General features: G+C 38.8%; 2 protein-coding genes across 3 annotated transcripts; one reads left to right on the top strand and one right to left on the bottom strand.

The window, feature by feature from the left end:
* Positions 1-2,311, top strand: LOC131195065 (uncharacterized). Its single transcript, XM_058176692.1, has one exon. The coding sequence runs from the start codon at positions 1-3 to the stop codon at positions 682-684; it is 684 nt and encodes a 227-aa protein (XP_058032675.1). The 3' UTR covers positions 685-2,311.
* A 126-nt stretch (positions 2,312-2,437) lies between these two features.
* IFT52 (intraflagellar transport 52) lies at positions 2,438-24,659 on the bottom strand. 2 transcript variants are annotated; one of them, XM_058177834.1, is made up of 14 exons: positions 24,453-24,659; positions 21,350-21,474; positions 21,095-21,182; positions 20,549-20,678; positions 18,832-18,907; positions 18,659-18,730; positions 18,377-18,503; positions 13,230-13,316; positions 12,606-12,674; positions 9,994-10,148; positions 8,984-9,071; positions 8,507-8,615; positions 5,074-5,219; positions 2,438-2,735 (listed from the first exon to the last, which is right to left on the bottom strand). In XM_058177834.1, the coding sequence occupies exons 1-14, from the start codon at positions 24,468-24,470 to the stop codon at positions 2,688-2,690; spliced, it is 1,338 nt and encodes a 445-aa protein (XP_058033817.1). In that variant the 5' UTR covers positions 24,471-24,659; the 3' UTR covers positions 2,438-2,687. The 2 variants fall into 2 exon arrangements, with proteins under 2 accessions (XP_058033817.1, XP_058033818.1); XM_058177835.1 differs by lacking the exon at positions 24,453-24,659 and adding an exon at positions 23,864-23,973.
* Positions 24,660-26,960: the final 2,301 nt, after the last annotated feature.

Raw genomic sequence — 26,960 nt, 5'->3', positions numbered from 1 at the left:
ATGTCTTCTCAAAACCTTCATAGTACTTTGTCCCTGAAGGACATATTAGACAACGGATTTCTGATGAGTGCTTCCAGCAATAGCAACTCTCCAGATAGCAGCTTATTTCTGGACATGAATCGTGCTGCCAAATCAGAAGACTGGGACAGTAAAGAGACTACTCTAAATGTCAAGGTTTCAGATTCTTCTTCGGGTAGTATGAAGGGAGACCTGCAAACTTCATGTGACAGTGGGACATCTTTTTGTAAAACCCCATTCCAACCATCTGCCTTTGACTTGTCTAATTTGAGTTCTGCTAATAACAGCAAAGCAAATTCCTTAGTGGATACATACCATGATACTAAGTCATCTACACCATGCAGAGAAGACAAGGCCTCTGTACTAACTGAACACATGACATTAAAAAGTTCTGAAATGAGTGATGATGTGGTCTTCAAGAAGCCACTACAGCCACCAATATGGGAGATTTCTGGAATACAAGCCACTGTGGATAATTCTCTGTCTCTTGAAGCAAGCTTAGAAGATACTGGCTCCCTGGTTTGCATAAAAACGGATACACCATCTCTGGAAAGGTCACATTTTGTTACGCCACCTGATCCATCAATGAAGTCAGCTGATGCTTTTCTTACGGTTCTTCCTGCTGAAATTGAGCCACCCCCCCAAAAAAAATCAAATAAAAATTAGTCTGATAAGATATTGTGTCACAAAGACATTAACTGAAAGTGACTTCATCCTTCTACATTTAAGGATCTACGCATGATAGCAAATAATTTAGTAATTGAGCACCCAAATTTAGAAATGAAAGCCAGATTTATTGAAAAATGCAAAAAATATAATATAGTATGCATTCTCTGTGCATACCACTGAATGTCTTTCTCCACTATAGTTGATGTGAAGAGCTGAAATATGAGCAATGAGCTATGGAAAACATTGGTATAAAAACAGCTTCAGTCTTAATCAAGTGAAATATTACTTCATATGCATTAGTATTAATCTGTTGTCTAGTCTTTGTGGGGATTGATTTTGGGATTGTTGGTTGAAATATGAATAGATATTTTGCTATTCCAAACTGGATTAAGATGCCAGTACATTTAGTCCCTACCTTTACTCTTAGGAATCACTAGAACTAAATCCAGGAATCTCAGCTGTGAATAATAGCTGCTCCTATTTATCTCAGTTATGGCTTTGGAGCAACTTTAATTGCAGTAAATAATTCTCAGTCTCTGAATTGGCTTTATCCTGATTATTAGCAAGCAATACAAAAAGACTTTTAAATTAAAGGAATATGTTGAGTCATATCATATATTATCCTTGACCACAACTTGGTTTCATCCAGCATAATACATAGATCTAGTTGTGGATTAATGAATAAATTATGATTCACATTGTATGAACTCAGTTACTGCTAAAGGGGTAGCAAACTAAATGTTTTCTGAGGCTCCAGAGTTTCTAGACAATTGGGCAGTTCAGATGAGGTTCTTTATGGGAGGAAAGGACTAGTAGGTAGAGAGAAATAAAAGTATAAGGGGCATCAATGTTTGCCTTGTAATCCACTGAATTAAAATCGACTCTTAACTCCACAAAGATCCAATTGTTAAATTGGATTAGCCTGGTAGTAGGGCAGTTGTAACAGGTTCCTCTTTTTTCCTATACTTTTGGGAACATGGATCACCTGATGACATTGTCAAAACAGGATTTGTTTACAGTGTACAAAATGAAATGGGTTCTTTATGCTTGCTGGAAACCTAAACCAAAGCCTGACTTTTGCAGGAAGCAGAATGAAGACCTTTGTACAAAGTTTTTTCCTCTGCTTGTCCACCTGTTAGTTGTATGAGTTTCCATTTCTTTGAAATAAGTTGTTAGAGAAGACTCAGCAGGAATAAATGGAATTAAAAGACTATATCTTGTTCCTATAAATAAAGTTACCAAATAGCACTGCTTATTATGTGTGAAAATCAGTTTTATTTCTTTCCTTTGAGATTAAATCAGCTATTTCCATTATCAAAGTCAGTGCTGAATTTTAATACTTTCTGTTGTGCTGAGTATTGGTATAACTCAACTGCACATTTTTCTATCAACACTAAAAAAAAATCACTTTAGGTAGTTCCTATGTTTAACCTGAGATTTTAACTGACCTTCTCATTCTAAAACAAAATGAGAATATCCTTGATCTGTTTTTAACAATCACTTAAGACACAAATTTTAATACAGCTATCTCTACAGCTGAACTAGTTAAAAGCCTTTTTGATCATGAATTGCTGAACAGACTCCCTCATCCTAAGCTGAAGAGAGGCCTTTAAGACCTCCTAATCCATGGAATTCAATCTATGTTTCACATCTTGTAATAACCAATCACTATTACACATTTCTCTAGCCTTTATATATATTTATATTGCTCAGAAGAATCTTTAGAGAATGAACTAATCAGAAACAAGAATTTCAAATTGTATAAATGATTTATTTAAAAAACACATTATATAATATTATATATATATATACATATATATATAAATCAAAATAACTGCCTCTAAGACAGTATCTCATTCAAAATTTTAGATTATCTTCATATTTACAACATAGTGTGGATATAGAAAATTGGCAGATAACAGTCACTTGTCATGGGCTTGTTCAATAAATTATGATTCCTCTTCTTCCAAAAAGGAGACATTGTTTATACTTTAGATTTTTCAGAAACCACCCTGGAATCCAACTTCACTTGTATCAATATCATGTTCCTTTCAGAAAAGAGAAAAACATATTAAAGTACATCATCAATGACTCTCCATTCCTAGCTTTTACGTTTTTAAAGATATCATTGGAAAATATTTTTATTATCTGAAATTGACTTTAATAAACAAGAATATTTAGAGATACTTCATCAGTAACTCAACTCATCCTATTAAAACATCCTTGTTTTTTCTCTGTACTGTACTGCCTCAAATTCTGGATATTCCCTAGTCATGTAAATCAATGCACATAGAACTATTCTGAGGAACATTGCACTATGGCATTTGCTTTTTAAAGAGATAATAACCTTCATAAGGAGACTCTGGAGAGATTAGACACTTTGCATAACACTAGCCACTTCTGGATGTATCATATAAAAATGCTGTACAGACTGTACTTTGTGTAGTATATGGCTGCTTTCATAGAATCAGAGTTATGTTCAGTTATGAAATACTTCATGAAAACAAAATAAATACTAAATACTATAAACACAAATTAAAATGATTAAGGAATTTAGACACATCATTCAGGTTTTCTCAAATCATCATCTCCCTCTTTTAAGAGATAATCTTGGTGCACCATAATGTGTTAAGACTAAAATCTAATTACTGTATTTTTTGCTCCGTAAGACACACTTTCCCCCCCAAAGTGGATGGAAATGTCTGTGCGTCTTATGGAGCAAATATTGCGTCACAGGCCAGGCCGCAGTGGGGTGAGGAGTTGGGGTGGCAGTGGCGACAGGCATCAGTAGTGATCAGCCTGCCGCCACCATTGTCATTTGCCACTGCTGCCTGTCACCACTGCCGTTCAATAGCGCCTGTTGCTGCCACCATTCACTGCCGTCGAGGAGCTGATCAGCAGTTGGATCGGCCTCCCAGAATATTGCCAATCAGCTGTTCCAGGCAGCGGGGATTGCTGGCGCCATTCACCGGTGCTTGCTGCCTATCGCCAGCACCGATAGAACAGCTGATTGGTGGTATTACGGGAGGCCGATCCAAACGCTGATCAGCGGTGAAGGCTCCAGTGTTCCCCAGCCTCCGCAGCAGCCACAGAGGATGCAGCAATGGTGGCGTTTCCAGTTGGCCAGCCCGCTAGCGGAGCCCTGACGAGCCACATGCTGGGGCTGGGAGGCAGAGGCATTTTTTTTTCCTTGGTTTTCCTCCTCTAAAGTTAAGTGTGTCTTATGGTCCAGAGCATCTTATGGAGCAAAAAATATGGTAGCTTATTTCTATCTAGTTTGTAATCATGAGTAAAAAATGCAGTCTGGTTTTATGCCCCAGAGTTAGGTGTGAAATTTGAAGAGGAAGGAACATAAATGCAGTCTATATGGGAACATCACTACATTCAACTGTATGCAACTTCCTTTGGGCCACATAACTTTAAACGGTATCTTGGGAGCTGTACTACAAAAAGAAATGTGACCATGGACAATGATTTGAAAAACCAGCAAAAAGTAAAATATATTTTAATTCCCACATACTCAGTGATCACCAACCCTGTGTATCTTGTAATTAAGGGTTAAATGAACCATAAAAATATTTCATGGACATACTCTCTCTCTCTCTCTCTCACACACACACACACACACACACACACACACAGAGAGAGAGAGAGAGAGAGAGTTATTGGGGAGGGGGAGACTGTTAATATTGGACCACAGAACCTAAAGAGATGGATCATGTTAACCCACTGGCCACAAGATTTAGATCATAGGTAATTGTTTTGTAGAAACAAGAATGCACAATAATCTTTACCTTAAAATCTCCTGGAAGTATTATTTCAATATTTTTAATTTAAAAACTATATTTGTATGATTTTATTATGCTACTTCCAAACTAGCATACTAAGATCAATAAGCTATCCACCTTCCCCGCAATCTAATGTTATTTTCCTGTACAGAGAGTTTGCATTAATTGTGCTGGACACTCCACTGTTAAGTGACAGAAAAGCTCTTAAATTGAAAAGCCATGTGTCCACACCACTTAGCAATGGCAGTTCTGGCCGTCCCAGTTGCTATTGTTAAGTGACGACCACATGGGTCACATTACCACGATTTGTGACTTTTCAGCAGTTTCCACATTGACTTTTTGTCAGAAGACATCAGGGAAGGTCACAAACCACAATCACATGACCAGGGGATGCTTTAAAGTCATAACTGTGAGGCAGGTGCCAAAATTGCGATCATGTGACCATAGGGATGTGACATCCATAAGTACAAGGATCAGTGGTAACTACTACACATTCAGCACCATCATATGTTTGAATGGTTGCTGAAGAGTAGTCGTTAAATGAGGACCACCTGCAAAACCATTATATATGGCTGGAAGGAAAATGTTTAATAATTACTTGATTTAGCTTCTTGAACTCCACCACTTGAAAGAAAATATGCTCCAGTATATGCTTGGCATCTTGTTGTTCCTTTGGCAGTTTATTAGTTACCCCTAGGATATCACCACATTTTCTGACATAGAATTCCAGATCATCTTCAGTACCTAATAAAATACAAAGAAGTATTAATACACACAGATGCAAATATTATTTGGAGCCATGGCACCTATTTCTGTAAAGAATTTATAATGCCTCATCTTCTAAATAGCATAAAGTCATTTGAAACATCTGTTTTTTATAATTGATAAAAAACATTGGCACAACTGTATGTGAAAGAGATACTTAACAGCAACTGTGGGTTTTTTTTCATATAAAACATTAATAAGTATTATCTGTCATTCTATCCAATGTTCACACATTTGTTGCTTTGAGCAACAGGTCTACCTATAAGCAATAATAGAAATAATTGGTAAGCTGAAATTGCTATTGAACTTTGGCTGAAAGCATTGGTGGGCTCAACATTTTTTAACAACTGGTTCTCTGCCCTAATGACTGGCTGGGTGGTCATGTGACTGGATGGGCAGGGCCAGCCAGTGGTGGTATTTGCCAATTTGCCAAACTGTGCAGAATCGTAACAACCAGTTCACTCGAACCGGTTCAAACTGGCAGCAGCCCACCTCTGGCTGAAGTAAGTTTTATAAAATTCAATAAAGCCTAAATAATTATCTATTTCATCTATTTTCAACCACTCTTATAAATTATGGACTCTGCTATAATGACAAATTATTACATATTTTGTAACTATTATTTTACTGACAGCAACATCAACAATCTTTCATATTTTGCATACAAAACTATTTTTAAAACTTACTGCTTATGAGTTTGTTGAACAAATTAATTTGTACAACTGAAAAATAAACCAGAGGATCTAATGGATCGCCATAATGAAATATATTTTCTTCTGTTGTATTCATTACATTCAAGTAACAATAGGCAATTCCACATATAATAGATGACCTCTGTTTCTTTCTAACGTATTGGATAATTTTATTTATTTTGTTTATAACACTAATCGTATATTGCCATAACTTTATGTTTTCTCTGAATAATATCAATAATCTATCTTTATTATACAGATTTTTCTATTATCACCGAAATATTGTCCCAATATTCTACAGTCATTTAGATATATAGTGTCTCATTATTCCAGTTTACTTTCATATTTTAAAAGCAATTCATAACCAAATACAATTTACTATCAAAACCAGATTTAGCTTATCAAAATAATTCCATTTTTGAAAAAAAATCATGGGAATTATAGTGCAGATACAGTTATGTTCAAAAATGAATTAAAATGTATGCCTTAAAGATTTAATAGAAGTCTTGATAGATGTTAAGAAATTATGTGAATTAGAAATCACTTTGCTAGAGATTTAAAACTAAGTACTAAATCAAGAAAAGGGTACTTTAAACCAAAGGCCAAATTGAATACAATAACAGATGTACCACCTGCCAATACTTCACATTTCTCTTGAATAGGTGGTCTAGCTACAATACTTCTGATCATCTTAAAAACCCAAAGTGGTCCCACTAGTGGCGGGATTCTGCCAGTTCTACCCTGTTCAGATGAACCAGTAGTTGTGGCGGGCTCTGCCCACCTGCCCGGATGTCATCACATCCTTTTATTCTCTGCGCATGCGCAGAAGGTCCTGCTCATGTGTGGAGGTGGCGCACATGGAGGTGGTTGCTCAGATTTGCGAACCGGTAGCTAAGATAAGTCATTACCACCCCTGGCCGTGGAAAGCCCCACTCAACTGCAGATTCCTGGGCTGGCTTAGGCTGATGCTGCTGCACTGCTCCCCCTTCTGTCTCCAGCCTTGCCTGGCTCGCCGCCACCGCATCTTCATCGCACGTGGCGCTCGCAGTCTAGCTAGGTAGCTGCTCTCGTCCCCGGGCTTGCCTGTCTTGTTCACCGCCTGCACGGTGGCTCCATTTCCGCACTTCTCAGAGCTTCCCACTTGCCTCTGAATGCCAGCTGAGAAGCCGCATGGCCATGCTAGCTGGGAGAACGCTTTCTCCCCCCTGGCCAGGAACCATATGGCTATGTGGTTCCTGGCCAGGGGGGAGAGAGAGCTCTCCCAGCTAGCACAGCACCGCTGGGAGGACACTTGTCCACTCGTCAAGAGGCTGCTCACTTGCCAGTCTCCTTGCAGAAGGTCCTGGCGCTGTGAGATGTGTGCATGCTCTCTGTGTGTTTCAGGCTGAGAAGGAGACGATCCTCACAAAAGCCTGCCCTCACAATCGCATGTCTGTAGCCAGAGCTGGACTTACAGCTCTTGTCCAGGGAACTTAGGCTTGCAGCAACAGTTTTGAGCTTGTTAAGAAGGACTGCTCCTCCACCCCAGCCATGTATTTTCCAGTCCAGGCTGCTTGGAGTGAAAAGCATGCAATATGCTGCTGGTCCTGGGATTCCCTGCACAAGCGCTGAAGAAAATTGGCCAAGCTCCCAAATGCCTGAACCGGGAGACAGAGATTCGCTGTTGTGCTGGTGAGTACATAAGGACTGAATAGGCTTTTTGCTCCCCTGTCACCTACCCATCCTGATCCAGCATGGCGCAGAAAACGAGGCATTTCCATGGGCCATTCTCTTTTTCCCCCCCAGCCTCCTTTTGCCAGTATTCAGCAGGCAGGCAATACTCTTTAGATGGGCTTTTATTTTGCCAGCCCAAGGGCGGGGGCGGGGGGTGTTGATAGGAAATAGCCCTGTCTCTGCAGCATCAGTCATGTGACTGAGTGGGCATAGGCAATGATGTCAGTCACATGACCACATAGCCACACCCACAGAACCAGTTGTTACATTATTTGAATCCCACCACTGGTAACAACCCTACTGAACTCTCTAAAACAGGGCTGTCAAACTCCTGGCCCATCCTAGCCATGCCCATTTTAGCAAAGGGGAAAGAAGTCCTGATATGTCATGTGAGTTTGACACCAGTACTCTAAAAATAGTGATAACAGAATTTCCATGTCTAAGTTTGTGGGAAACTCTCCTCTCCTGATCAAGAATTTATGGCTTTGTTCCTCATGCTTTATTCTCCAATTGCAAGATTTTCAAAATGGACTTTTTGTATCAAATATAGCAATCCTAAAATATAGAATTCCTTAAATAAACTGTTAAAATAACAGGTCAAAATTACTTCTACCATAAACCCAGGCATGGAGAAATTGTTATTTGGATATATTTGTGTAGCACCTCCCATCCCCCACTCCCATCCCCATCCACTATTCATAAATTAACATTTCTAGAGAAAACAACAGAAAATTATAGATGCAAATTTGACCAACCTTAGTTTGAAATCATAGCCCATTGTGGAGGACTCAAGTTGTTGAAGTGCTCAACCATTCTGCAAATTAGCTTAGCAAACTCACCACAAATGTTTGAACTACTCACACTTGTTTGTTATTTGGGCGAGACGAGCTTTCTCAGAAGAAAAAGTTTCATCCAAATCAAACAAGTCCAGGCTGGGAGGAGGCAACTCTCTGAAGGCTGGTGGAAAAACCTAATAAGCAAAAAAATGAAACAAAAATGTTTGATTTGTCCTTATTTAGTCATAAGAAGGAATATTGGTATAGGACACTAATCAAAGCATTTTAATATCCATGAGAAAGCAATTAGCTGTTCTATTTATAACCTACTAAAAATCTCTATTTTAGCCTTTTCCTCAAACACTTGATTCACCTTTACTACAGGTATTCTAGGGTCTTATAATGTGCCTCCTATCCATCTTTTTGTAATAATGACCTCTTAATTTAACTTAATTTAACTATTCTGGCTATTTTTTTGCTAATCTTATATCCAGAATCAAAATACTTGTTTTCCCTATACACTTATTTTATTGCAGTAACACCAAATGACACTGTTACTCACTGCTGGCTGGAGTGCAGGTAAAGGTGTTTCAAACTGTGGTTGAATTAGCTGAAGTGGTTCATATTTCACATTCAGTTGTTCATAAGACCTGTAGAATACAGTTAGCTTACATAATTTGATAAAAATGTAAAACATCAAATTGATAATTCTGAACATATTACTACTGAAAGTATACTCCTAAACACAACTATTAGAGAGTAAGTTTTACAATACTGCATTGGGTAACCTCAAAATAACTCTGATTAGGACTATACTGCAATAACCCTGTGGACTTCACATAAGGTTAATATTTTGACCCATACAATTGAAAATATTCTATTTTTGCATCAGAATCTAAAATTCTAATGATTCTAATGCAAAAATAGAAACTTATATAGAACTTGAGCAATGAAGTGCTATTGGTCAATAAGGAAAAGGGTGTTATATATTAAGGCCATAGTCCAGGAATGATAATTCTTAGAATAAACATGGTATCAAGAAATAGGCTAATGAGAAGTTTTGGTTTTTAAAAAGGTACAACTAATTCTTAGGCAGATGTATAAACAAAGAAGAGATTGTTGTGCTATGTGTTGCACTGAGGAAACATGGGTATCAGTCAACATGTAGGACAGCAAGAACAACCATAGATCCAGGACTTTTCTCACAATTCCACTGGGAAACATAACCTTCTTCATAGAAGAGCAAAAGAAACTTTCCTGGCCACAGCCCATTATTATTTGCTTCTCTTTCTGGATCTGGGATGATATAGCTCAACTCCTATAACTTTAAAACATTCTGGTGCATACATGGAAGTCCATTAATGGATTATTTCTACACTTTCTTGAGTGTTTTCTGTATATTACAATTTTCATTGTCACCTATACAAAATAGACCACAATTATATATACATTGTAGATTTATAGATTTTAGATTTCTATGCCAATGCATGCAATATTTAAATCCAATTTGTTATTGTGTTTTTAAAAAATAAGCTGTTATTTTAAGAATAACAAATACTCCCAGATGCTGACTTAATAATTTTTGGAAGCGCTGTAGTATCTAGTTGGTAAATAGACATATCAAACAGTGTTGTAAAGTCTCGTGGATTCTCATCTCCCTCTTGCAGACAAACTCGTAACCGTTCTGACAAAGTGGCTATATCAGGAAGCATTGTATAATCAGAAATCTGAAAAAAAGAGCAAAAATGGGTGTTAAGCTATTTACATATCTAATGTACAATGAAGATACGTAAATATAAAATAAGTCTATTTTAATTTCTAGTCAAGATGCTAAGTTTAGCAGTATTCAGGTAATCCTAGACTTACAGCCACAATTGGGACCAGAATTTATGTTGTTAAACAAGACAGTTGTTAAGTGAAGGACACCCGATTTTACAATCTTTTTTCCCATGGATCTTAAGCAAATCACTGCAGTTCTTTATTGAATCACATGGTCATAAAGCAAGCACCCAAATTTTGATCACATGACTGTGGGGATGCTGCAACAGTCCTAAGTGCAAAGAGTGGCTATAAGTGATTTTTTTCAGTGTTGGGTAACTTCAAATGGCTGCTAAATTTGAGGACTACCTGAATTCAGAAACCAATTTGTTCCATCTTCAGACTATGAACAAATACATCTGCTAATGCAAAACTTTTGAATAACAAACTGCTTTAAATAACAAAATTCTTTGGTCAGAATATACTCATGTTAACACTGATTGTAAAATTATTATTTTTTGTTGTGGAAGAGAAACAAAAACATTGAACACTGAAATAAAGCACACTTTATTTTATTTGCTTAAATAAAACTTTTAACTTAAATTATAAGTTATTAATCAGGCCAAATACTTTTTTGAATCTGACCATATATTTTCAATATTTATGACACTTTAGTGCAAACATGTCTAGATGAATTCTTATTGAGAGAAAATGTATTTTTTTGCACAAGTAGTTCATACTCTAGTAGCCTTCTGACAATTTTCACTGATTGTATAATCTCAGCAGATTTGCTTCATAATTGTTTAAATTTGTAAATATATCGTGACCCCAACAGTTACTTACAAAACTTTTTGTTTAAACATTAAGTGAGGCTGATATCAATAGCACATAATGCATGTAGATTGATGCTACTATTTTTTAAAGATTTAGAATTATACCAGAAAAGAAATCACCTCTATGAACAATATATTGCTGACTTTTGCTGATGACAAATGTCTGAAATCAACTATTTTAAAACAAAAGTTATGGTTTTTGTAATTAAATAATCATCCAATAGAACTTGTTAAGTCATTCAAGTACTGAAGCAACTCTTAAGCCCTATGTCAATTATGTTATCCTAAATGCACAAAAATCAGCCTTAAATCTTTTTTTTTTCTTCAAAGGAATTCAATTTGCATCTGTTGTGCTCAAAGTTTTTTATGGACAAGGCCCATGTTGAATTTCTCTTTGGAGCTCAGATGGGCCCATTCAGGTCATTCTTCTCAAAAAGAGTACCAATTTCTAAGGACCATCTTCCCATCTAATCTATTCTAATATGGTAAAGCACAGTAAAATCAGATCAATGCCGTATTACTGAAGCATTGACTTGGACATTTTCTCACTGGCTTAAGTTACTCTTCTTTCCTACTGGTCTAGGTCCTCTAATACTGGTTGAGAACTTTAATTCTTCTTGGAACCATGTATTCTATGAGAAACTAAAATTCTCTGAGTTCTCAAGGGCTCTGAATAAGTATTATCCACTCTTAAGTAGCTTCCTCTGGATTTAACATACAAATTGACCTATCATCTTTGTCTATGTTACTGAGTAGATCTACTCATCTATTCTGCCCAGTAAAATACTTCAATCAAGTAACAAACCTAAATTCAGGAGAGGTTTTCTTTGATGAAAGTTAATGTCCTCCCACCAATGTTACAATGTTATTGACATGTTCAGCTTGAGGGGAAGTTATACTTCTGCAGTGGAGGAACCATTCAGATGCTGAATCATGTTATTTTATTTTACTTCTATTAGGATAAAGCTCGGCAGGAGTTGCTATTTCCATTCAATCCTCCAGCTGTTATTATCAGTTCAGCCTGACTCCATCTCACAGAACGTTGCTAAGTGATGTTCTAAGGTCTGCACAATATGCCTCAATACGCCTTTAAGCAGTTCTTACAGCCTCCTTTTTGATTCTGCTGATCGCTTATTTTAAAGAATTATGGTTAAAGGTAAATGTAGGTATTTGTCCAGCTGATTACCTATACCTAACTATTAGTGGTTTTTTTTATTAGCCTTTGATATCTTCCTTTAATTTACCAGTAGGAATTATATTTTTACCTGAAATTTATTCGTTATAGCTATATAGCCTTAATTTATTTAAGGCTTAGAATTACACTAAAAAGAAAAATCACATTTAAGACGTTGCACTAATTTTTAAACTAATTTTAAATTCCAAATATTTATCTGAAAATTATTATATCTTGCTTCTTCAAATTTATTTCTGTTTGTGACAAAAATGATCTATCATTTCCATTACATGATGCCTTATGAATTTGTTTAATTTTTGTAATATTTTATAACAACTTATGGTTGTTATACGGTACGGTATGTTATATGGTACAATAAAGCTTATGTACATCAACATATATATACAGCATACACTTACTTCTGGATCTTCTGCATCTATCTGATTTAAGTGAATGTCATTTGTTGTAAGCCACTGGAAAAGTACTTCCTAAGAAACCACAGAAATTTGTTACATTTATAAAGCATTTAAACAACTATCATTAAAAACCTGGCCCAAAATTCAATTCCTGTGTGAAAGTTTGATTACCTTTAATGGGCTTTAAAACTTTTTATTGTGCTAGTAAATAAGCTTATGGCCTAGCAATCAAATATTAAATGTTTAAAAATTCTTGAACTGCCTGAAAAATATTGTATCTGCATTAAATGCATTCTCCCCAATTAAAGTAACTGTAACTGTCAAGGACAAAGAAAAAATGGTTTTCAGGAAAAAATGTAACACAAAAATTGGCTGGCTTAGCATCAGTGTATCAACCCCCCACCTCTAAGAATACAGTATATTTGATTGAAGCAGTATATAAATCTCATAAATCCATGCATGCATGCATGAACATATAATAAATAAAGGTCTGAAGGAAAGGATAAAGCAGCAAACCTTTCTACCTGCATTGGTTACAATATGCTGGTTACACTGAGCTTCAGGGGAAAAAATGCCTCTCTTTCATTTGAAACGACATAAGATTATAAGAGTAAAACAATGCCTCACCATGATTTTGGTATTTTCTTCTTTTTCCAAATACTGATCACTGAACATATGACACGATCCCAATACTGCTAATTTGCCACCTTGAGTCTATCAAATAATAAATGTAGGACAGCACATATATGAACTATAATCATCTAAGGGAAAATCTAAAACGAGTTATCTAGATTAAGTTGATTCAATTTTAAGAGTGAGGTATATTTTTTATAATATGTACATGATATAATGAAGAGAACCACTAATCAACATGTAGATCTGAACAACTGCTCTGGTTATTGTGATATTATTTTAAATTAATATCATTTTGTTGGCAAACAAGGAATAATTAAGATATAAGGCACCACTTTTAACTTTACTTTTCTTAAGCTAGTAAAAAAATTACCGTATATACTCGAGTATAAGCCGAGTTTTTCAGCATGTTTTTTGTGCTGAAAAGCGCCCCCTCGGCTTATACTCGAGCCAAGCCGTTCAGCCCTTCCTCTTGCAGCGAGTCCTTTCTACCGCAGGCAGCTAGCTCTCGTTAGTGCGCGCGCATGCGTACTTATTCCTATGTGGACACACGCCAAGACACCCCTCACGCACAATTACCCGCTAGTTATAATTGTTGACAGCGTTGACAGAGAGGGCACGAGGGAGAGGCGAGGCAAGGCAAGGGACCCCAATCAAGAGTTATAATTGTTGACAAATACACACGCAGGGAGCGAAGAGTGAAACCTCCCGGTTTCAAGCGAAGGAAGGAGGCGCTGGCTACACACCCGCCTTCAAAGAAATAGCTGGCATTCGCTGGGCGGACGGGCGCAGACACACACACACACACACACACACACACACACACACGCCGCCTCCTAAATTCATTTCCCCCACCCCACCCCACCCCTTTTTTCTTGGCTGCTTCTTCTTTTCTCCTCCCCGGCGCCGCAGGCCGCCTAGGGCTCTCCTTACCCAGCCTGCAAGTGCGGTCAGCTGCCAAATCAAGACGCTTCCTCTCCTCCCACTGAGGAGGTTTCAAGCTCTGGATTTAAATACAACCGAAAGGGGACGCTGGGGCTACAAACAAGACAGGGGAGGGGAGGGGAGGGGGGAAGGGGAAAGGGACGGAGGGAGGGAGGGGAGGTCGAGGGGAAGCGCAAGAAACTTGTCAGGTAAAACTCAACAGGCAAGGGCGGAAAAAAAACAGGGAACTGGGAAAACGCCCCCAACTAGGGAGAAAAGGGGAAGGTGGTGTTTTTTTTTTTTAAAAAAAAACAAAAGTCCCGAAACCCAGCGACGGAACCTTTTTCAAAACCGGCTGCCGAGCCGAGAAGTGACGGACGGACGGACGGCCGACTCATGAGGCCAGAAGGTAGCCCAGCCGCCTCGCCAGGCTTTTCTCAGTTACTGCGGCCCCGCCTCCCTCCCTTCCAGAAGCGGTTTAGCAGGGCTGCTTTGGAAGAGCCTTAAACGAGCCCCGCCTCAGCCACCCTCCCTTCCCTTCCTTGAGCCTCCAGCTCCAGCAGCAGTCTATCCCGTGACGAACGCCTCCCGTTTTGCCTTCCTGAGCCTAGCCGCCCCGCCTCCCTCCCTTCCAGAAGCGGTTCAGCAGGGCTGCTTTGGAAGAGCCTTAAACGAGCCCGCCCTCAGCCACCCTCCCTTCCTTCCTTCGAGCCTCCAGCTCCAGCAGCAGTCTATCCCGTGGACGAACGCCTCCCGTTTTGCCTTCCTGAGCCTAGCCGGCCCCGCCTCCTCCCCTCCAGAAGCGGTTCAGCAGGGCTGCTTTGAAGAGCCTTAAACGAGCCCCGCCTCAGCCACCCTCCCTTCCCTTCCTTCGAGCCTCCAGCTCCAGCAGCAGTCTATCCCGGTAAGAATCCGGCCCGTCTACCTTCCCGGAGACTGGCCGCCCGATCTCCTCCCTTCTAGCGGGCAGGTGTCTAGGGCTAAAGAACCTTGAGCTCCACCACCCCTCTCCTTCCTTTCCTTCGAGCCTCCAGCTCCAGCAGCAGTCTATCCCGTGGATCCCAGCAGTCTATCCCGTGACGAACGCCCTGCTTTGCCTTCCCGAGCCTAGCCGCCCCGCCTCCTCCCTCCGTAGCGGCTCAGCTGGGCTGCGAGCCCCGCCTCGGTCGCCTTCGCCCGGCCCTTTGCTGGCCTCGCCTGGGCAGGGCTGGGCAGAGCCGTGACATCACCTCCACCGCCCACCCGTTGCCGTCCGCCGTCCGCCGCCCGCCGCCGCCGCCGCTGCTCGCCTCCCGTCCCTCCTCCGCCTCCTCCAGCAGCCAGCAGCGTGGCCGGGCGCGGGGCGCGGCAGGGCGGGGCTGGCGACGCCCCCTCCTGGCGGCAGCAACGGCGGCGGCAGCAGCATCAACAGCACCAGCAGCACCAGCGGCTCCCGCAGCAGCCCCCGCAGCCGCCTCCTTCCCCGGGCGCCACCTGCATGAGCCACCGCAAAGGCGACAAGCCGCCCATCAGCATCCAGGAGCACATGGCCATCGACGTCTGCCCAGGTCCCATCCGCCCCATCAAGCAGATCTCCGACTACTTCCCGCGTTTCCCCCGCGGCCTCCCCGCCGCCGCTTTGCTCAGCCGGAGCCTCCCTCTCTCTCTCTCTCTCTCTCTCACACACACACACACACACACACAGAGAGACTTCTAAAGTGGGTTTAATGATATTAGAGACCCTTATTGCCCTGCCAAAAAAAAAAAAAAAGAGCCACCCCAACGTCTATGAAAATTAACCTTCTTCCAAGAGACACTGTGCAGGGTATTTTCACTGTTGGTGTGCATACAGGCTTAGATTTGTGCTGGGTTCTTAGTACTTAGAGCACTGACCTTCAGAGGCACCCTGGTCCCTTGGAAGCTAAAGGAGGACTCATTTTCATGCTTGCAGTGTTCAATTTGGGAAGGGCATCCAAAGAAGTGGTAGATCCTTGTGTGTCCAATCACACTTAGCCAATAAAAATTCTATTCTATTCTATTCTATTCTATTCTATTCTATTCTATTCTATTCTATTCTATTCTATTCTATTCTATTCTATTCACTCATTCATTCATTCATTCATTCCTTGTGTGTCCAATCACACTTGGCCAATAAAAATTCTATTCTATTCTATTCTATTCTATTCTATTCTATTCTATTCACTCACTCATTCATTCATTCATTCATTCCTTGTGTGTCCAATCACACTTGGCCAATAAAAATTCTATTCTATTCTATTCTATTCTATTCTATTCTATTCTATTCTATTCTATTCTATTCTATTCTATTCTATTCATTTTATTTTGTCAAATACATATTAAATAATTATATAAATATAAGCATGAATTGAATACATAAAAGGAATACAACTAAAGGGAACATTAGGACAGGGACGGTAGGCACGCTGGTGCTCTTATGCACGCCCCTTACAGACCTCTTAGGAATGGGGTGAGGTCAATACTAGATAGTCTTTGGTTAAGGCTTTGGGGATTTTGGGAAGAGACCACAGAGTCAGGTAGCACATTCCAGGCATTAACAACTCTGTTACTGAAGTCACATTTTCTGCAATCTAGATTGGAGAGGTTCACTTTTAAGTTTGAATCTATTGTGTTCTCGTGTATTGTTGTGGTTGAAGCTGAAGTAGTCATTGATAGGAAGTACATTGTAGCAGATAATTTTATGAGCTATGCTCAGGTCATACCAAAGGCGGCGTAGTTCTAAATTTTCTAAAGCTGGGAATCCTCCTTCCCCCTTTTGCACTTTTATTGTTTTTCGTTCAAATAAATATTCATGTTATTTTACTTGGCTCTATCTTTATTTTTTACATTGACCAGTAGCTGCCTCATTTCCCACCCTCGGCTTATACTCGAGTCAATAGTTTTTCCCAGTTTTTGTGGTAAAATTAGGTACCTCGGCTTATATTCGGGTCGGCTTATACTCGAGTATATACGGTAACAGTATACACAAGGTCCCATATTTTCTTGTTTGTTTTAACTGATCTTAGAAATAGACAACAGATACAGCCCTATAATAGGCACATTTGGTTTTAAAAAATCCTCCAACACTCACTTCATTTATACACACAAATGTATAATACTGCATATCTCTCTCTCTTTCTCTCTCTCTCACACACACTGTATTCTGACCTGGTCAACTACAAAGAGATGACATCTAGGCCTTGAGACCTACGTCTAGATTTTAATAATAATGATAATCACTTTACTGTATTTTTGTCAGGCAAAAGCAATCAGAACCATTTCTGAATAGTCTCAAAACAAAAATGTTATTGCATCTATGGAGATTCTCAGTCATCCATATTGTTTCAAGAAATAACTGGCTTTTGTTTTTCTTTGAAGACCTTTCACTTCTCATCCAAGAAGCTTCTTTAGATTTGACTGAATGGTGGAGAATGGAAGGATTTATATTCCTTGCAGACAGTTGGTCATTAGCATTCATTTAGAGAGTCATTAAGGTTTCATTCATTTAGGAGTCATTAAGATAAACCCTTGAAGGTTTATCTGTGTCCTTAGGGTCAACTGAGTAATGCAAATGGATATGGAGCCGCCTTGGAACTGCTGAGAGGACTGTATTGTAGCCTGGTGAAAGATGATGTCGTATCCCTCCTCCTCTGTTGAGAGAGGGCTGTTCAATTTTGACATGGATGGCCTCTTTGACCCCTCTTTCAAACCAGTTGTCCTTTCTGTCCAAAATGTGGACTTGCTGTCTTCAAAAAAGTGGCCTTTGTCTTTTAAATACAGATAGATTGCTAAATCTAGTCCTGATGGGTTTGTTCTCTTAGGTTAGGCCATGCGTTTATGAAGTGATTGTTTTGTTATTGCTAGTCCTCTATGTTAGAAGAATCTCACCTGACTGACTGCATTCCCTAGATGAGGATAAGATAAGACATCAAGGATTCTGGGGTTGGTTAGGCCTCTGCTGCTTTCTGCAGTGCAAAGACTAAACTCCTTAACACCTCCTTCCAGTCTAGCAGGAATCTACCCCACAACTTTAAAGGGTTTTAATGATAGCAGTATCTATTTTTAATAATTGCTAAACCAGGTGGGCAAGGGGATAGAGTACTCGTTAATATCCTTTTCTTTGAAACCATGTCATGGTATTTCAAATGCCAAAATACAGAGAAAATATATTTTATCATAAAGAACTAAGGTTGGACAGAAGTTATAACTCAGTAACATACCTTGTAAGGATAAAAAGCCAAAATGGGTCTATTAAGAGGAAAACACACAGAGCCTGTAGACAGAACAGCCACAGCAGGTTTCATTACATTTAATGTAGCACCAAATGGATATACAAAAGTGAGAGCCCTAGAAAAAGGATGCAAAGAATGTCACTGCCAATTTTAAAACATTGCAGTATTGTGGATTTCCAGATACAATATACTGTAACAATACTTCCCTATAAAAATGGTCTCTCACTTTAAAAAAAATAGCATGTGCAATGTAGCATACAGGATACTTACTGCGAATCATTTCCACCAGTATCTTCATCTATTATCCCAGTTACTGTTTTTCCTGCAGCTCTGCTGATTTCCCTTATTGGAGGAAATACAAAATCAACAGAGATTATTATTTTATAATACCGTGATTTAAATAAAATTTGCCTGAAATGACTTATTATCCACAAATGACTTACCTATTTAAAACTCCATTAGACACCAAGGCTTCTTTAGGATGGAAATATTTATAATACACATTTCTCACCACAGAATCTTAAAAGAAAGAAAAACAAATAGTTACTGAACTGTGTTGCTTCAAGATTGAGATTCCATTTCATGGCCATAATTAATTCCATTTCAAATCATGAATTTGGTGGATATACAATTCTAGCAAAGTAAAAATGCACAGTTAAACTAAATGAGAGAGGTGCAGTGGCACAGGGACTCTCTTTAGTAGGTCCACTGTAATAGCTGTCTTTTATTACTTTCATGCTCTGGGCACTGCTATAATTCCAAGCACACTGCAGCTTGGTATGTTATTCACTATAAACCAAGACCCTTCTGTTACCTCATGCTAGAGCATATTATGTATCTATGGAAAGTGGAATAGGTTACTGATATTTCAGTATGTAGGAAAGTTACAGCCCAAATGGAATAGCCGTAGCAACAAAGGCAGTATAGCAACATATGTTTAATTAAAATTCATACTGTCCAATTATTAGGACTACAACCATAACAAATATGATATATTCAGATGTAAACTTAATATTATTTCTTTATTTAATACAATTTATTTACTGCTTCCTATATCTATGTTTGTTTCATTCATTCCTAAAATTTACCTAACTGCCTAAAGTCAATCAGATTCTTGACAGTTTATAGAAATCATTAAAAAAATACCAAAATATGTACAATTAAGAAGAATCGTCACAGTATATCATACAGTGGTATCTCTAAGTGGTTTACCATAACATAAAGGAAAACAGACAATAAATTGAAATAATATAATATCAATGCAATGAAAAAGTCACATAAAGATAGTTACAGTGTTTTTCGGACTAAAAGACGCTCTGGACTATAAGACGCATCTAGTTTTTGGAGAGGAAAACAAGAAAAAAAAATCTGCCTCTGCCTGTCAGCAATTTGCCTCCTTGCAGCAAACAGCCTGGTCAGCTTCAACACAGCCTGATTTAGGATGAGCAGATGATTGGCGGTTGGATCTGCCTCCCAGAATACCATCTATCAGCTGTTCCAGGCTGCAGGGATCACCATCACCCATCGCCACTGCTACATATCTGCGCTCCCCATTTTTGGCCTCCGCGCATCCCATTTTCGGCCCGTTCCAGGTGGCAGGGATATGGCCTGGAATAGACCAAAAATAGAGCATGCGGAGGTGGCAATGACAATGAGCAGCAGCAATCCCCGCAACTTGGAACAGCTGATAGGTGATATTCCAGGAAACAGATCCAACTGTCAATCAGCTGCTCATGCTAAGTCAGGCTGTGATGAAGCTGACCAGGCTGTTTGCTGTTTACTGCAAGGAGACAAATTGCTGGGAGGAAGCGGCCGACGGGTGGGGGCCGACAGGTGGGCAGGGCTTTGGCAACATTTGCTGTATAAGGCGCACAAACATTTCCACGCACTTTGGGCGGGGGGGGGAAGTGTGTCTTATAGACTGAAAAATATCGTATATGTTCTTGTATAGGATTATTTCCAAAACCAACAGATATTAAGAAAAAAAACACTTGTCAAAACTACAACCAAATTTACCTTTCCTTTTCAGACAATTATTATTAGCCTGGATGTAAAAATATAAAAGATAGATAGATATTGAGTTATAATTTGTTTTCTATTTTGAACTAGGAATTTGGATACATTTTGAAAACTGTAAAAGTAGCAATTCTTTTTCATTACCATTATTGACCATTATCCCAAACTCTTCTAATAAGAAGTTGATGTTAGTATCATAACGAGATTCACCACCTTCTCCCAGCATCACCAAGATATTCCCACCACTTTCTAGGTATTTCTTCAGAACTTCAAACTGAGAAGGAAAAAAAAAAGCAGAAAAAAACTAGTCTTATTGATACAAAGTTGGTTTCATACTTTTTTCTTAGTCAATTAGAATATTAAGACAGTCATACTACATGACTTGTAATATATATATACATATATATATATATATATATATTTAATATTTCCCATTTAAAACATGTATCTATTTTTAATAAGAAAATGATCAGATTAATCGTACAATTTTATTATATTTTAAAAAGTCAAACAGAAATTTACAAGCTAATAAACAATCTGTTCCTTGGCACATAGCAAAATGTGCACAAACCTTTCTGTTTCTCCGCCAAAATATAAATCTTATGATGAATATTTAAGTTCTTCTCAATATTTAAGATATAATTAACCCCTGGACAATAAACAGATAATGTATTTAATGCTAGCACATACTTCAGCAGCTGTAAACTTTTCTCGGGGTCCTGAAGTAATCCAAAGTTTTACTCCTGAAAGTTTCTCTGAACCGAGTTCATCTTTTAAGCTAGGAACAAGTAAACAGGAAATCTTATTCCACCATTTAAAAAATCAAAAAAAGAAATGCAATCTTTTTAAAGAAAACTTTATGACATGTATATTAATTTATCAGATATATATTAGAACAAATTACAGATTTCAAAAAAGACATAAAATACTATGAATTCCACCTACCTCTGTATTTTCCAGTTACTACGAAGTTTTTTTTGTAAAATCCTATAACCACTGTTCATAGTAAAAATTTCCTTTTTGGAAGCATTGAAGATAATAATATTCCGAAGATCTCCCTCCATAATTATCTTAAAGATTAAAAAAAAGTACAATTACATAAAGGAACAGCAAGTCAATGTTAAAAATATCAATTACTGTATATTGTCTCTAACTTAATATGCAGTATAGTTTTTTTAAAAAAAGATTAAATTTGTTATCTTATTCACAGCAATTCTAAAAACAATATCATTAGGTGCCCAGAGTAACTTACCTGAGATGGAGAGTCATACAGATTCAACAAATAAATTAATAAATGAAATTATGAGAGTGAAAATTGATCTAATAGTCCCATTATAACAAATAGTAATTAACATTCATAATGTTTTCAATTATATTTTCTCCCATATTTACATTATGTACTCTCAAAGTTGTTCTGTTAAGGGAACCAAGTATGCATATGATGTGAAAATGGCATGTTGGGAATTAGGATATCCAAATTTCCAAAGTTAGGGTTCAATTTGAAATGCATCCTTATTGTCCATTGAAATTTTCCCTGTTGGGGGAGGACAGAAAGGTGTGAAAAATCCTATTGCTATATAATTTACAAGAAATGAATAATTCATAATTTCTCTGTTTAAAGCAAAAAAGCATCTCCCAACTTCCTTTTAAGCAAATAATGAAAAAAACTTTAAATATTTTTTCCAAACATTCCACCAAGTAATGAGCAAATATTTAATCATTATGAAATTATCTTCAATGACAAAAATATACTATTAGAACATAGAGGGCATATTTACAAAACAACTTCAAAAACCTTAAGAGATTCTGAGAATTATAGCTGCAGGAAAGAAAATAGTATGATCTTTAATGTAATTCTCAGCATCTTTTCTGGATTACAATTCTTGGTGAAAAACCATGAATTATATTGCTATACAACAATTTGTGCAATGTAACTATGCATTTGCAGCTAGAAAAATAGAAGGAATTATATTGATCAATCTATGCCTGTCCTTGAGGAACAGAATTAAAGGCTTGTTCAGACATAATTAGGGCTATTCTAAAAAAGGAGGACATTAGGACACATCATCCTTCTTAGGATAGCCCTAAATTATGTCTCAACCAGCCTTTAATTCAAGGACAACTTGTCCTAATGTCCTCCATCAGACATAACATTAAAATTAAATATTGTTTGGCTTTTTTAGTATCTACTGTATAAACTATCTCTTCAGAAAAAAACATTTACTACCAACCTGCCTTCCACTGAGGACCTGTATACTGTAGGAGTCAAAAAGAGAACTGTGAAAATATTTACAGACCTCTCACATCCTGGACATAAACTGTTTCAACTCCTACCTTCAAAACAACGCTATAGAGTACTGCACAACTAGAAACAAGAACAGTTTTTTTCCAAACACCATCACTCTGCTAAACAAATAATTCCCTCAACACTGTCAAATAATTTACTAAGTCTCCACTACTATTAATCTTCTCATCACTCCTATCACCCATCTCCTCCCACTTATGACTGTATGACTGTAACCTTGTTGCTTGTATCCTTATGATTTATATTGACTGTTTCCTAATATGATTTGATTGCTTATTTGTACCCTATGACTATCATTAAGTGTTGTACCTTATGATTCTTGATGAATGTATCTTTTCTTTTATGGACACTGAGAGCATATGCACCAAGACAAATGTAGTATACACATACACATACACATCCAATCACACTTGGTCAATAAAGAATTCTATTCTATTCTATTCCTGAGTAGCTTTTCTCTGCAGCACAACCTTCCCTAAAAAAAAAAAGTCATTGCAACTCAACAAGTTCTCACTGAAATTGACCCAACTTTAATCAGTTACACACCAAACATTTTCTCCTAGCCTAGTCTAGCACATTCTTGACCTTCAAAAGCCAGGCTTTCTGATGCTAGAAAAAAATAATTTCATATTCATGTAGACCAATGACTTTTTTTTTGTTCCCGATGCCAAGAAAGTTAAATAGTGTATCCTCCTTCACCCCTTTCTAATTGTCTGCGTGAGCTTAAATGGACTTCAGAGGATGGCAGACGACAGGCAGGCCTGGAGGAATGTTGTCTATGGGGTCACAATGGGTCGGACACGACTTCGCAACTAACAACTACAAATTGTCTGTGAGCAATTTGACCCGTTCAGAAATCTGGTAACCCTACAGGTAATACTAAGCTACAATGGGCCTCTTTGCTTCTGCTTCTGTTGATGATCTGCAACAAATCATGGTTACAAAAAACATCTTCAGCAAGCCACAGCAAAACTACTGTTCTGTATTAAAATTAGTTATGACTACTATATGTCCACGGAAAGGGGGAAATTATTGTCCTTCGGGAGAAGGGCGGTATAAAAATTTAATAAATAAATAATAATAATAATCATGTTCTCTGTGGGTGTGTCCCTAGGTTGCTAACAGGGGATTAGAGAGACATTCAGCATGCCTACCTTCTACAGAAAAGAATTGCCCAAAGACCCCTGGACTCAAAGGGCTGATGGAGGGGAAAAAAAGATTTCCTTTTTTCAGGCAGGAAGTGGAGGCTCTTTGCATCCGTTTAATTCAAGAGTGGGGAATCTCTTGTTTTTCCAAAAGTTGCTAAACTACCGTTCCCAGCATCCTTGGCGATGCTGGTCTGATCCCAGCAGCAACAGTTGGAAGAGCCGACAGTTCCTCAGCCACACTTTAATACAGGGGTCTCCAATCTTGGCAACTTTAAGACTTGTGGACTTCAACTCCCAGAATCCCTCAGCCAGCAACGCAAAGATTGGAGACTCCTATTTTAATACTTCTGCAACGGTTGGGACTGGGAGGAATTAAGGAATAAACCTTACGCAAAAATGGGAGAAGTATTGCAAAAAACCATCTTCCAACATCCCTAAAAAAGGGACGTTTGAGCCTCCGGCTCGAGGGGGAGAGTACGCATCGCAAGGCCAACCCAGTTTTCCTCCAAGATGCAAGGACGGCAAACGAGCGCTTATAGTCGAGTCTCCACCGTCTTACTAACTCACCCTTTCCCTCCCATGGAAATGCATTTACCTGCGGAGTCGCCACCATTTTTTCGCGGTTCCTCGATTGCGGCGGCGGCGGCAGCAGCAGCAACACGCGGTAACTAAGGGCCGCTCCACCCTAGCAACGCGATTCTCTTCCTGCGCGTGCGCGGAACGCGCCTTCTCTGTAAAGCTCCGGAGTGGGGAAGACAAAAAGTGAGAGGTTTGATGACATCTGATCCGGGAGTGTTAAGAAGCCGCGCAGACTTGGAACTGCTGCAGGGGGGAGGACTTCGCGGGCGGAATCCTCCACTCTTGAAAATAGGGGGAGCTTCTGAGAATCTGCTATCACGAAAGGAGTGTGTGTGTGTGGGGGGTGTTTTCTCTGTCCCCGCCTTTAGCGCGAACAAGCAGCAATTAAGAATATTATCTAGAATTTAGAATTTCTATCAATTCTCCTGGCTTATTTGCTTGCAAATCTATAGCTGTTTACGCTTTCTAAGAAAAATGTTCCATAACAAGAGGCAAGAGCTGTAAAATACTGTATTGGCCTGATTCCGGCATTCCATCAATCCATATTTAATTATTTATATAAATAAATTATTATTTTACAAGTAATTCCAGGGGAGAACGTATTTAATATTCCTTCTTCCTTCTATTTTCCCCACAACAGCAACCTTGTGAGGTGGGTTGGGCTGAGAGAAAGTGACTGACTCAAAGTCACCCAGCCAGTTTTCCTGGTGCTGCAAGAAATGTCCATCTGGGTTCAGTTCCAAGTGGGGAGAAAGACACTGGAAACATGGAAGCTGTTTGGAAAGGAAGAAAAGGAAGGAAGGAAGGGAGAGAGAGAAAGAGAGAGAGAATTGACTGATTCGATCTCCAAGGACCTCTTAAGAGTCTTCACTTGAATTCTACCCAATATTTATAGTCTAAAACAGGGGTCTTCAACCTTGGCAACTTTAAGCCTGGTGGACTTCAACTCCCAGAATTCCCCAGCCAGCTTTGCTGGCTGGGGGATTCTGGAAGTTGAAGTCTACCGGGCTTAAAGTTGCCAAGGTTGGAGACCCCTGGTCTAAAATATTGTCAGCCTTTCCTAATTAGTACCTTATAAAAGAACAAATCCTGACCTAACTGATGGATTGGTGAAGGTTTATAAACTATAAAATCCCACTACGATAAGACACAGATGTCAGGGCAGAAAAGTTTCTCTTAGGAATTTTGTGTTGTTTCCCTTAGGTAGATTAGAATAGAATAGAATAGAATTTTTTATTGGCCAAGTGTGATTGGACACACAAGGAATTTGTATTGGTGCAAATGCTCACAGTGTATATAAAGGAAATGGGCATACAAGTAATCCTGGTACAATGATGCTAACAGGAACCGGAAACTCCTACATTAAGCTCCTACATGATCATATGTTAAAAACATGACTGCACCACTTGGTGGTGTCAGTCCCAGTTGCCATCGTTAAATGAGGACGACACAAATGTTAAGCAGGGACCTCAAGACTATGATTTCCTGCAGGTTTCTCCATTGCCTTTGCTTGTGAGAAACTCACAGGGAATGTTGCAGATCATGATTATGTGACTACACCCATTAACCACAAGGTCAGGTCATTTCTACTTGTTAAGTGATGTCACAAGTTTGAACAGTCACTGAATAAGTGATTGTTTCATTATTCTTTCTACAAATAAATTAGACGAAAGTTATCATTATATGTCAAATATACTTTTTCTTATGTCTTAAACATTTTATCAGAATAAAGAAGTGGGAATAGGAAGGTATTCTGCTGTTATAATATAGCAATGAAACACTATCATGTGAACCAATCCTGCACTTCTGTCACTGCCTTGATGACAAAGGAAAAGGGTTTCTCTATGTTGAATGGTATTTTTCAAGGGTTAAGTAAAGACCAAGGTTTATTATTCTGTGTGTTTATCAAATACACTAATGGAAGAATGACCATGTCATGCCCAGCAGATGGCTTGTATATTAGATTATCTTAATTAATTTAATTTTAATTTAATTTGTTTTAATTTGTATACCGCCCTTCTCCCGAAGGACTCAGGGCGGTGAACAGGCAGATAAAATACAGACATACACAATAGTTAAAACAACCCTTAAAAAACTGATTTAAATTTGCCCAAAAATTAAAATAGCATACACCCCCATAAAATTACAAAAATTTAAAAACCCATCAAATTCAACTAAAATTTAGACATAAAAATCAAGCTAGTCCAGCCATACGAAATAAATAGTTCGCGGCGGAAGGTCCTAAGGTCAGGTAGTTGTCGAAGCCCGAGGGGAAGTTTGTTCCACAGGGTCGGAGCCCCCACAGAGAAGGCCCTCCCCCTGGGGGCCGCCATTCGACACTGTTTGGCTGACGGTACCCTGAGGAGTCCCTCTCTGTGGGAACGCACTGGACGATGGGAGATAGAGGCCGGCAGTAGACGGTCCCGTATATAGCCCGGTCCTAAGCCATGGAGCGCTTTAAAGGTGGTAACCAATACCTTGAAGCGCACCCGGAAAACAACAGGTAGCCAGTGCAGTCTGCGCA

This window comes from Ahaetulla prasina, chromosome 3 (assembly GCF_028640845.1).
Source record: "Ahaetulla prasina isolate Xishuangbanna chromosome 3, ASM2864084v1, whole genome shotgun sequence".
Lineage (NCBI taxonomy): Eukaryota > Metazoa > Chordata > Lepidosauria > Squamata > Colubridae > Ahaetulla > Ahaetulla prasina.
Note: the sequence above shows the minus strand (reverse complement) of the source record. Positions and strands in the feature narration are given on the sequence as shown.